The sequence below is a fragment of the Telopea speciosissima genome, chromosome 1 (genome assembly GCF_018873765.1).
Source record: "Telopea speciosissima isolate NSW1024214 ecotype Mountain lineage chromosome 1, Tspe_v1, whole genome shotgun sequence".
Classification (NCBI taxonomy): Eukaryota; Viridiplantae; Streptophyta; class Magnoliopsida; order Proteales; family Proteaceae; genus Telopea; species Telopea speciosissima.
The window spans coordinates 11,627,916-11,641,227 of record NC_057916.1 but is presented as its reverse complement, the minus strand read 5'-3'; the positions used below and the strand labels follow the sequence as shown (position 1 = coordinate 11,641,227).

Sequence of the window (13,312 nt, the reverse complement as noted above, 5' to 3'; positions counted from 1 at the left end):
AGTCACTTAGGGCCTGGTTTGGCAGATTTCATAAGGCTATGATTTCAATAGGTTACAAGCAGAGCAATGCTGATCACACTTTGTTTATCAGACGGCTTGGTAACAAAGTTACTCTTCTCATAGTCTATGTGGATGATATTGTGGTCACTGGTAATGATGATGCTGCAATCAGGGATTTGAAAATTCTTCTTGGCCGTGAGTTTGAGGCCAAAGATCTTGGTCCTCTTAAATATTTTCTAGGGATAAAAGTTGCTCGATCTTCAAAGGGCATCTTTCTTTCTCAAAGAAAATATGTCCTTGATCTATTGACTGAGACAGGGCTGCTAGGCTGTCATCGATACTCCTATGGAAGCTACTACAAAACTTAGGGAGAAAGAGGGTGAGCCTGTTAACAAGGGTACTTATCAGCGATTAGTGGGCAAACTAATCTATCTTTCTCACACACGCCCTGACATTGCAGTTGTTGTAAGTTTGGTGAGTTAGTTCATGCATGATCCCTATTCCTCTCATATGGATGCAGTCCGTCGTATTTTGAGGTATTTGAAGTCTGCTCCAGGAAAGGGAATCCTTCTATCTCCCAATGGTCACTTGAAGATTGAAGCCTATACTGATGCCGATTGGGCTGGTTCTCCTAACAAGAAATCTATCTCTGGCTACTGTTCCTTTGTGGGTGGGAACCTTGTCACATGGCGTAGCAAAAAGCAGAATGTTGTGGCAAGGTCTAGTACTGAAGCCGAGTTCAATGCAATGGCACAAGGAATTTGTGAGCTTCTGTGGCTTAGAGGATTATTGCAGGATATCGGTGTTGCTGTCCATCTTCCTATGATGTCACAATAAAGCCGCCATTAGCATTGCTCATAACCCTGTCCAGCATGATCGTACTAAACACGTGGAGGTTGACCGACATTTCATCAAGGAGAAGCTTGAAGCCGGCCTCATTTGTGTTCCCTTTGTGAAGTCTACTAATCAACTAGCTAATGTGTTCACTAAGGGACTGAGTAGCAAGTTGTTTCATCCTATCTTAGTCAAGTTGGGCATGCATGATATATATGCTCCAACTTGAGGGGGAGTGTTAGATATATGGCCAGAATACCGTGGGGGTATTCTGACCCTTATACCCTCTTTATTTTGTTATTTTGTTATTTCGGTATATGTGGTTTAGTCCCACATTGCTAATGTACTAAGTGTTAACTATTCATTATGATTATAAATATAGAAGTGCTTAGGATGCATTAATCATCCAAGCATAGAGTTCTAATTCAGATCCATTTAACAGTTATCCAATCAACCAAACCAGATTTGACAAAACCTGACTCGTCTCGACATTCTCTTCTTAATTCTGGATCTACTCAACTGACCCTTGAAGGAAGCTGCTCAAACCTTCCACATCACCTAACCCTTAAATTCTAGGCTTCTAGCTACCAAGACATTTTACTTGTTACCACATAACAATCCACTGTCACTATTACACTATTTACGATTATATCGGCCTTTTACCAGTAAGAACTTGTCCCTTTTGTCCTTCAGATATCTCTGTTTCGCCATACTTTCTTATTTATGCATTTGTTCATATTTGTTGCAACTTGCAAATAATTTAAATATCTAATTTTAACACTCAATCTTTCCAGCCCCACTTTAACACCATTATCTATAGCTACACTCATTTTATTTATATGCTGCTGCTTTATTGTCCAACATTCAGCCTCACAACGCATTGATGGTCTTAAACGAAAATTTTCTGAAATATTTCGGTTTCGATGGAAACTGAAACAAAATGTTAGCTGACTTGAGGAATTTAAGATTTCAGCAAAATTTTGAACATCACCCAATATATAAAAAACAACATTTCAGCGAAATTTCAACTCCTTTCAGTCATTTCGACTCATTTCATCGAAATTTCGAGCTTTCACCCAAGAGCTCCATAACTGTAAGAAAACATCAATTTTTGACACCTTCATTTTGCTGCTGAATCAAGGCGTAAAACAACTATAAAATCATTTTTACGAAACAGTTCCTCTTAGAATGCAGTAATTACGAAATATTATATGAACATTCTACTAATGGAATTTCTCGCTCTAAACACCTAGCATGATAACAAAAAATGCCAAAAGCATTCCCCCCCCCTCCTCCCAACACCCCCATGCTCTAACAAGTATAAACCATATGAGAGGGTGAAACAGGGAATTAACACACCCTCAACCCCCCCCCCCAATAAAAACAAAAAAGCTTACTAGAGAACCTAACCATGTCTAACAGGCAGAAAACAACTATAAAATCATTTTTACGAAACAGTTACTCTTAGAATGCAGTAATTACGAAATATTAAATGAACATTCTACTAATGGAATTTCTCACTCTAAACACCTAGCATGATAACATAAAATGCCAAAAGCATTTCCCCCCCCCCTCCCAACACCCCCATGCTCTTACAAGTATAAACCATATGAGAGGTTGAAACAGGGAATTAACACACCCTCAACCCCCCCCCCAACAAAAACAAAAGAGCTTACTAGAGAACCTAACCAGGTCTAACAGGCTTCGATGGGCAGTGATCAGCCAAAGCACAATTGCCATCTAGTAGGAACAACAACTCAGCCTTGGTCGGCCACATGGATCCTCGCCCTCTAAACAGCCCTATTCGAGGTCATACCTGATACAAGATCTAAACTATGCATGTCTTTCTCACCACTTTTCCTAGGGTCATTTTAGGCCTGCCCCTAGCTCTTTTAGTTCCTTCAATCCGAATCAAGTCACTCTTCCTCGCTGGAGCGTCCCAAGGCCTCTATTGAGCATGGCCATGCCATTGCCACCTCAAACAACTTTCCCAAAGCTTATCATGTATTGGGGACACTCCCAACTCAGTTCTAAGATGGCCATTCCTTTATCCCTAGTTCCTAGTTTTGCGATTACATCCATCTCACCATACATCATAGTCAGTCGTACGGCTGTCCTACAAAATTTGCCATCTAGTAGGAAACGCCTACGACAAGCTACTACAACACAAACTACTTTTAGTATGTATGCCGAAGACCTGATCTGAATATGAACCTACAAATAGCAGTTAGTGGGAAAGGAGGTTTATTTCTGTACTTTCTTCCGGAATAAAGTCCTTAATAAATTCCACAGACTGCAATTTTGGGGATTTGTCCAATCCTCACCAACTGCCACCCTGTAGATGAAGTCTTCATCTGTTTTTTTCTTCGTAAACTCGGGACGACACCACTCATTGAAACAAACTCAATCTTTACAGAGAAGCACTTGAGGTCAGTGGAGAGCACAGTTACCAGAAGTAGCTTAAAGTAAGAGCATCCAAGAATCGATTGGTGAAGCAGCAGCAAATAACATGATCCTACAGTTTCAAGAGCCTAGAACTGTATCCTATGAGAAATCCAGGAACAAACTACAGAAAAGACTCCAAACTCTCTAATGGGAGAAACTTCCCCTCTGCCGGAGCATGAATAAATATCTAGGGCTGTAAATGGCTCGGATTCGGCTTGGATAGTGCTATATCTGCATCCGCATCCGATTAGCTATTGGACGGATTCGGATAGTGCTAAACGGATACGGACAGGGATACGGATCGGATATTTTATCCGTTTACATGTAAATATAGCTTTTCGGATAGCTATAGCCCATCCGTATCCGCATCCGTTTGGCTTTCGGACGGATTCGGATAGTGCTAAACGGATACGGACACGGATACGGAAACGGATTTCGGCTATTCATTTACACCCCTATAAATATCCCACAAATACTAGAAATTTCAGATTTGACTAAGAAACAGGTGAAATTGGCAACCAGATAATGATTTCTAATTCTCTCACAAATCACAATAATGCAGAAAAATTAACATAAATTCAGATAGATCAAAAGACCCACCGCCAAGATGTTGTAAGATTCCGGGCTTTTCTATCCAATTGGATGTTTTCCAATGCATTTGATGCTCGAATTACATCCTCTGAAAGCTCATCATTGTCGTATCTCCAATTATATTCATCCTTTCTATAACCAGGCATAGAAGAGCCTACTCTCCGATCTGAAATGCTGAAAAGTGTCAGGGAAGAGACATCAGAAGCAGATAAAAGAACAGGAATATCACTTACCAGGCGCCTGAGAAACAGGAACAGGCCTGATCCATAAAATGGAAAATATCAGTTAGGAATGGAAAAGAGGAACAGTGAGGAATATTACGCATGATAAAGAAAGCTGTTCTGTTACCTTCCAAGGGGTGGTAAGCCTCCAGCAACAGCTGACGTAGAGGCCCTCCGAGCATTTCTAGACTCAGGATTACATATGGATTCAGTTTCTGGACCACCAAGTCTCCTCCCAGTAGCCCTTGCTTGGGATAAATTCTGTCAGAACATCATTCAGCACAACGTACGTAAATACCTAAACACATCTTTCCACCAAAACTGCCTAACAAAGTATGATGTAATGACAAACTGTTTAAATCTTCAGAAGAATCCCCGTGAGCACCACAGTAATATACATGCCTCTGCAAGGTACAAAATATTAACTATTTCTTCTACTACATAATTCCTAACATAAGGAGAACAGAGGTCTGCTTTAACACATTGTTTTACACTCAAAATTACATTTTAATGTTTACAATTTTCACTGAAGTTGACGGTTCCATCCATCCTGGATTATGGAAGTACTTCCTCCCTCATTTAAAAAACAATAAAAAATAATTATAATTTTGTTTATTTTGGGATATGTGGTGGTTAGAATATTCATCTACACATTTATTAACAGTAAGTAAATGGATGGTTCTGGATACGATATTGCACAGTAGGGATCAAAGTGGAATATATCATCATACCTCATACTTTAAATATCCTTCGAGAACATTTAGAAGCAAAGGGCCACTTTCTGCATTCCTATTGAGATCATATCCATTTCTGCTACTAAAATCTTTTAACTCAGCTTTCCAAAAATCCTTTTGCTGCCAGAGGAAGAAAAATTGCCCATACATAAAGAGAAGAAGTTGCATAAAAAGCAGTAGGTCAAGTCACATAAAAAATCAGTGCTACAGCCTGAAACAGAAAAAATTACATGATTACCAAATTACACTCTGGCAAATAAACTTTTAGAGTGTGGTCCAGTTGTGCCCAGTCCAAGTATTCACATATCAGAGCTGTTAATAACCTTCCTGCATGTAGCACATTTAAGTAAAAGAATAATTGTTAGAGAGGAAAGTCACATAAAGATTTCTTTACGCAACTAATGCACATAGATACCTGCATGCATACGTGTCCTCCCAACCCTACCCTCACCCCCACCCCCCAATAATTAACATCTGCATTCAGATGCTAATTTTGAACATATGTTTCCTCAACGCATTGATAAACTTGATTGCAAACTGATTCTAATTGAATCACTGAACTAACTGTTAGACGGATGCTACAGAACTCCCAACCCTCAACCTGGTTTTGTATGTCACCCTTAGCACTGAGTCCTTAATGCAGAAGCAACTGGCAGACAGGTGCAGAATTAAATAAGAGTATTTTGGACTGTCCAATTAGCTTAAATCAAAAGCCTTAACACGGTGACTAATGGGACCTGGCTTCCGCTTCCACATCCCGACGCATATAAATGTGGAGAAGTTTTCTGCTGCAATACATTGTCGAAGTCGGAAGTAAAACCCTCAACAAAATCAGCTATGGTTTTAGAGCCAGTGTCACTAAGATATTGTCATACCATCTTTTACCACGAGAGAGAAATGTTGTCTTGTCCAGTAGCAGTCAGTATCTTCAAAATTGTGTAGATCTTATAAAATTTATATATTTTTAAACAAATACTAATTTTATTTTTAAATAATATCACTTTTAGAAATTAGTTTTCCATATATTGGAGATATTCGAAGCTCTCACCATAATAGATTAGGAGTAGTCTTTATTTGGGTTAATCAGGAAGTTAAATTAAATTACAGTACAGGAATTTTTTTAATGATTTATCATATGATAGAAATTAAATTCTGTTTCAGCCTTGGGCAATTATCTGCGGACAATCCAAGGAGCAAACTAAGTAAGATCTCTGCCTCTTCTATACTCATTCCCATTTCTTGCAGTCTGTTATTTACTTTGTTCTTTCTAAAGTCTTAACTATGGACAGTTAAGTACTTACTGTTGTCTGAGTTTATCACACAAACAGAAAATATGATGCAGTACACAATCAGCGTAGAAGGAAGAAGGCCCGGCCCAATCATGCCCCCATTTAGCCCCACGTTTCAAGTTAAAACCAGGCCCATATGGCCCATATTATGGTTCACCTTAAGACCCATAATCTGGCCCTAATATGGCCTGCGCATCTAGAAATTGAATGAAAATTGTGGTGCCATACGATTTGCGTGGAGAGGAGAATATCTAGAAGATTTGGTTGCAGGAATATTCCTTTGGCTGAAGATTTGATAATATTTGATTAGATTAAATTTGATTTTACTATATTCGTTTGAGTTTTGTTAGGAGTAAGGGGGAGGAATCGTGAATAGAGCTAGTGTCAGCTCTCTATTCACGCTTCCTCTTGTAGGGGTATTTTTGTCTCTGCTGTTTTATTATTCTAAACCTATTTAATATACTGTTTTGGGGGCAGTCAAAACTAACGGCTGTAGCTCCTAATTGTGCAGTAGCTCTTCTTCCTCCTCCTCTCTTCTTCTTCTTCTTCTCTACAATTATTACAAGTTTCTATTTCTTGTAATATCCAAGTTAGTTTCAATTTTTTTGTAATAGGTGGTGATTCCTGCAGGCTTTGGAGGTGATTTCAAAGTCATCCTTTTTTTTTTTGGTGAATAAAAAATTCATAACCAAAACCCCGAAAGGGAGAAGAGAGGGGGAGGGAGAATACACAAGAAAAGGAGGGGGGGAGTTATACAAAAAGACAAGCCCTAAAAAGCCGGGCCATCAAAGCAAAGGAAAGAAACATCAAAACCCCAGGATACAACAATATGACTGTTCCTTGGAGTATCAAAAAGAGGTTTAATGGGGAGCATGTGGAGTTTAGAGCTAACATCAAAGTAGATGGCTTTCCAAGTCATATCCTTTTTTATTTCTTCTTTCAAATGTTTTATTTTTTTTTAAAAGTGTTAAAAATCCTGTCATCTATACTGATGTGTCCCTATTGCTATTGATCTTCCACTGGTTCTTCCCTTGTTTGAGATCGATTCTGCATTAAAATGGTTTCAAATAGATTGCACCAGTGGGACAGGATTTAGACGACCAACACCAATTACTTGGGAAAGGAAAAGTATCATGGAGTTGTTTGGAAGCACTCAGCAGACATTTACCTTCCTCAAATTTTTTTGTTCAACTATAACCGAGATCCTATTACAAAGGGAAAATCTCAGGTCTACACACCCAAAGCATTGTATGGGTCTGGGGCACTTAAAAACTTGTCATGTGCCTCTTCACTCTTGTTGATAGGATAAGAACCTACTGCTGTATGAACCGATGACCCATCTAAGAAAGGGTGTACCCAGTGCACGAGGCACCCGTCACTGTGGGATCTGAGGAGGGTCACAATGTATGCAGCCTTACCCCTGCTTCGCAGAGAAGCTATTTCCTAACTTGAATCCCACTAGATCGCAATGTAGCAACCTTACCGCTGGGCCGAGGCTCGCCCTCTCATGAATCATGACCCATCTAAGAGATCAACTTAAATAGACATCAGCTTAATCAAATGCTTTGAACTGAGGATGTACAGATGGTTTATTTCAACAGCCCAAAGGAGTGAAAAAGTGGGTTTCAAAAAAAAAAAAAAAGAGCATCCCAGTGCATGAGGCTCCTGCTACTACAAGGTCTGGGAGGGGAAAATGTACACAGCCTTACCCCCTGCTTCGCAAGAGAGGCTGTTTCCAAGTTTTGAAAAGTGAGTTTCAAAGCACTCCAAAAAAATAAAATGTAAATCAGATGGTTAAAAAACATGTGATCATGTGGATTTTTGGTATGCATAATCTTTAGGTGGAAACTCTACATGTTTAGGTTCTGATATTTTAAATGTGTCATGAATTGCATCTTATTGGGGCCCATAACTCTGTAGAGGTCTGGTTGCCCCAGACCCAGACCTAGACCTGAGACATCCCCTTATCTAAATTCCTTTCTTCATACTGTTTTAACTTAAGGGCCTTTGGTCTTATCCATGGCAACTTGCTTGGACCTTTCATCCAATGTCAAATAGAGTCAGACTCCGACGATTCCACCAGAACCAACAGCACAAGCTCTTCTGACCCCATCAGGAAAACTTATATTTAGCTGACAAGTCCCAGCTCAGCTGTGACTCAATGATCAGGAGAGCTCTCCCCACCAGCACCAGGTCAATTAGGGCTACTACTCTTCCTTCTAATTCCTTATTTGATAAGACCGATCTTAGGAACATGAAACAAAACCAAACTGAAATAGTTCGGAGCCCAGAAAAAACTAATTCGGAAGTGAGGTGAGGTACTTCTTTTGGTTGGAATACAGGAAATTCATCCAAGCCCTTCCAAAAAGGACGCCAAATGAAGAAACCTTCAAAAACCTTAAAGCAGTGTGCTCCCAGTTACTTACCTTAAGAAAGGAATGCATCCAGACCTTTGGACCAGGCTCATAGACCATTCGGACTGCCAACTGCCAGGAAGCCCAAGCCTAAACAGTCCATATCAACCAGAGGACCAAATGTACCCTAAGAACTATTAACTATTTAACTACTCAATGAAACAATCAAACAATTAGGCTATTGTGCCCAGTTCTGACCAGGGGGACGTGGCGTCTGTTACATGATTAAAATTTTTTACAACCCACAACTCCACGTAAATGATGGGACTTGAACTGAAGATGCATTAGACATCAAAGCTAAACCTTGGCCACCATACAAGTGCTGCTTGTGCCTTATCAATATTGTTGTTCACTTTATACACCATATCATGCTATATCTTACCCAATCAACTCAACTAACGGAACTAAGCCTTATCTCCCAATTAAGGGGTTCAGCCACAAGAATCCTTTTTCGCCATTCAGCACTGTTTAAACATATATTTCCTTTTATATCCCAGTCATCAATGGGCGAAAAATATCAGATATTTGGACCAGGCAATTGGCTGTCCAACTGATAGGTCAGAATGGTCCAACATCCATAAACTTGTTTGAAAAACATAATCTCTGCACCGATCAATTGTCCTACCTAAACCCTATAGCCTCCCCTTTAATTTGCACCTTAATACTCAACATATTTTCTTTTACTTTTTTTTTTCAATTTTTTGAAAAGGTAAGTATGAGCCTATTTTCCGATTTTCCTATTTTCTTGAAAAAAGTAGTACTCACATACAATCAGCCATAACCAAATGCTTCAAAGGATTTCTTAAAGGAACAAACCCAAATTTAAAGTGTGTTTTAAGCTCCTGAAGTCATTTCCAAACAACAACAACTCAGCCTTATCCCAACTAAATGGCGTTGGCTACATGGATCCTTGCCCTCCAATCAGCTCTATTCCAGGTCATACTCATAGTTGTCAAGGCGTCGCCTAGGCGTCCAGGCAGATCTGTAAGGGCCTAGGCGACTGTCGCCATAGTGTAGGGCGCCTTGCACTGGTTTAATTGGTATCGGACCAGGTTCTGACACTTATTTATGCAAAATATCATTAAAGTAAATGGTTACATTTACTTAAGATATTATTTATAAATAAGCATATACCCCCTATTTGAATCCAATAAAAATAGTTAAAAAATCAAATTCCAAGAGGATAAAAAGTCAACCCCCCAGTTCAAGAACAAAAACTGGATTTTTGACCGTAGGTGAAAATTTCAACTTTCTAATGCTGAGTTTTTTCTCAAATCTAAAAATTCCATAAATCTTAATATGGTAAAACATTACTAAAAAGCCAAAGTGCGGTAAAATATTCATTTGTTTTGATTTCACGAAAATGGAGATGAACCGGAATAACGTCCGATCTTGTTTCTGGATTGAGTGGAAAAGGGATATATGAAGTTCGTTTTGTTCCTCTGTGCATCTCTGTGATGGGTAAATCCCTATGAAAAAGGGGCAACTTTCGTGTAGTTTGTGATTGGATGTAACTGTTAAGATTTTCTCTCAGATAAATCTTTCTCTTAATAGATCTCTTCTTGCTCCTCAATGTTTGGAGAATGTGGCGTTGTATTATTGTAAGTTCTCTGTTCCGAACATTTCCTGGAAGTAGTTTTAAAAAAAATATTTTCAGTCAGAACGATTTTGACAGCATTCGCGCATACCGAACAAGGTTTGACCGGAACATAACTCCTTCAATATAAATCAGATTTAAGCAATCTTGGATTAGTTGAAAGGCTGGTTTTGTGTTCTAGCTAATACAAAAAGTCTCATGTAAAAATAAAATCATTTGATTAGTCAAACTTCTTAAAGAACAAGAACATTTCTCTAAATCGAGAGCAGTTTAATTACTTACTGAAAATAGTATAAACCAAATGTATGTTTTGATTGTTTCAAACTTTCAATAGCTAGCTTCTTCAGTTCTACTGTCTTCTAGTTCTATGTTGATTTTTTATGACTTTATGTGGCTTAATATTTATTTTTGATTACTTAATGTGACTCAATATTGATTTTTTATGACTTGATGTTGCAATATTGATTTTTTATGACTTGATGTGACTTAATGTTGATTTTTGATGATACAAGGTACATATTGTAGCACACTAAATAATGTTAGAAAAGATGGGAAATAAAAAATAATACTTGGTCTTGTTGCCTAAGCGGTTAATGTGAAACCTGGTCAAATTTCATAATAAATTTGAACTTTTGGAATCTGCGTGATTTCAAGTTCTGGTTCAACTTTGCCCATACTAGCCTCTAATTTGTGGGCCGTCTTAATTAAGAAATTCAGACCTATCTGTAAAGGCATTCCGATCAGCCAACTACCGTGGCCTTAAATGAGTCTCAGGTGTCTAGCGGAACACAACACATAACCGTGGCATGCTGGATTGATGGCCTGCGAAGCCTCTCTCTGTCTTAAGCCGAATCTCAGGTAAGAATCCCATTTTATATGTATGTATGTTGTATTTTTAATTAATTAATGCATTAAGGGCAGAATAATAATTTTTACCTTGTGGGACCCCGCACCAGAGTTACCTGTGTCTGGTCTGCTGGCTGGACAAGCTGCAGGACCTCCCCCCTTAATTAAACTCAATGTAAGTATAATTTAAAATATATTTATATAACGTTTTGTATAACCAAATAGGGTTAGAAGGGTATTTTAGTAACATTGTCATTTGTGGGACCCGCTTCCCGATGGGGAATGCTGTTCCGCATAATTACCCGTGTTCGGATGACCTTTAATGTCGTCCGGCATCAAGTTATGGATAGAATAGACCAATAAATACGAATTCAGGTTTATAAACTATTTTAGAAATTAGTTTAAATCTAATTTCTGTCCGAAAGACAGATTTAACCCTTAGTGCTTAAGTAGTTAGATAAATATCAAAAGCCTTTCCAATTGATCACTATTCACAAGTCTAAGGGAGCTAAAGAAATTGCTCCACTGGGAAGAAGGAAAGAAAGAGGAAAAGAGAAGAGAAGAAGAGAGGGAAAAAGGGAAGCTTACCTTAGGGCTTGTCTTCAACACTGAGTCGAACCAAGAATCTCCATTAGAAAGGTGCCTGCACTCTAAATCGCTTCCTATAATCGAGGTAAGCCTTGGATACTTGCTGTCTTCCTCTTTATTTCCTTCTTCTCCATCTCTAGTTCACCTATTAAGAATTTCGCCATTAAAGCTTGGAGACCAAGCTTGGGTTTGTGAAATCGAGCATAATTATACTGATTTAAACAGTTTTGACTCTCTAAGACCTGAAATTTGGGAAATTACCAAGTCTGAAAGTTGTATTGCTGTTCTTGATGGCAACTTACAAATCCTAAACTAATTAATTAGGTTACATTAAATAATTACCAAAATTATGAAGCTATTTATGAAATTAAACTCCCATATAGGTAGACCCACCTTTATATAATGTTAAAATACTTAGTTTCTTCCTTGCATGTGAAGATCTACCCAAAAATAGGAAAAACCCCAAATTCGGACACACTGACCCGGATGCTGTTGCAGGCCTAGGGGCGGTTGACCGGCTCCCTGGAAGTCTGCATCCGGCTCCCCTATTTTTGTGCCCTTATGACCTATACCCCTTGGGACTTGACCTTGGACCATCCCATAACATATTGCATGGTGTTTGGTATGTTGTTTAGGGCTGTTTCTACTGTTTTCTAGTCGGTTTGTTGGATTGTTGGTGGGTAACTGACCTAGAATTCCTTCTATAACTAATCTATAATATTCTTGTCTCATATTTAGGACTGTCTTGGTCTGTTCTTGCCTGCCTATTAGAGTTTATTCACCTAGGCTAGCTACAACTACAGGTAAGGGGACCTTGACCTTAATTTAAGTGTGTTTATCATTTTAATTTCACTGTTATGCTGAATGCCATATCATGCATCATTACAAATATACTGATGCATACAGTTTTCTAGCTTATGATTTAATGCATTAGAATGCATGTGAATTAGGCTGCGTATTGGCATACCGCATTCTGTGCATTGATATTTTTATTATGTGGAAATTGTTGAAGGTGGAAATCGAGTTTATAACTCAATCCACGCTTGATCATCATAATTAGGATCGCACTGGGTTAGGTTGATATTCATTACCAAGATCGCGCCCTTACCAACAGGGGGAAAGGTGTTGACAACCCGTGGCGAGACCGATGTGTTAGTTCCGGGATGCCATCTTCTGTCCCCATGTTAAGCGGGTCCCCAATTCCGCGTGGGAATAAACAGGCGGGTTGGTCATTGGGGTCTGCTTGGGGTCCGATGTGTTAGTTCCGAATCGCGGGTCCTCACCGTGGTAGAATGGTTTCGCTCGGGTGATCAAGGGTTAGTTCCGGACCGAGGTTAGCATCTACCACTAGTAGTAGTACTTATACCCCACGAGACTTAGTATCTCGTGCTAGAACATGTTAATTTAGCACACGCATCATGGATTTATTGTGTTTGTAGAGCTTGTACCCCTTACCGGGCTCGACTGAGAGCTCACCCCTATGGATATCCTTATTTTTCAGGTGATTTAGTTATTGCTAATGTTGGATTTGCGGGCTGAGTTTAAGTTCACGATATTTCGTGCGCACGTGATGATTGGGCAACCTCCCGATCTCGCTCGATAGTCCAGGCTATCTCCCACTCTTTTATGCTTTATAAATGCTTTATATAGTTATAGAATAGTTTCTTGTATACTTTTACTCAAGTACCTTTGAGAACTCGTATAGTTGATCACAAGCCTTATCATTTATATAAATGAAATATCATTTAGATTT

At 39.0% G+C, this 13,312-nt stretch overlaps 1 protein-coding gene across 2 annotated transcripts in view; it reads right to left on the bottom strand.

Annotated features, from left to right (window-relative positions):
* LOC122648430 (protein TONNEAU 1a-like) overlaps positions 1 to 13,312 on the bottom strand; it is a 45,124-nt gene that overhangs the window by 8,336 nt on the left and 23,476 nt on the right. Inside the window, exons 3-7 of one of the 2 annotated variants that reach the window (XM_043841647.1) lie at positions 5,064 to 5,152; positions 4,823 to 4,945; positions 4,219 to 4,352; positions 4,104 to 4,129; positions 3,880 to 4,036 (exon numbers count right to left, since the gene is read on the bottom strand). In XM_043841647.1, the coding sequence (XP_043697582.1) occupies positions 3,880 to 4,036; positions 4,104 to 4,129; positions 4,219 to 4,352; positions 4,823 to 4,945; positions 5,064 to 5,152 (529 nt within the window). Of the gene's footprint in view, positions 1 to 3,879; positions 4,045 to 4,103; positions 4,130 to 4,218; positions 4,353 to 4,822; positions 4,946 to 5,063; positions 5,153 to 13,312 lie in introns of both variants that reach the window. The other variant, XM_043841652.1, reaches the window with a different exon arrangement.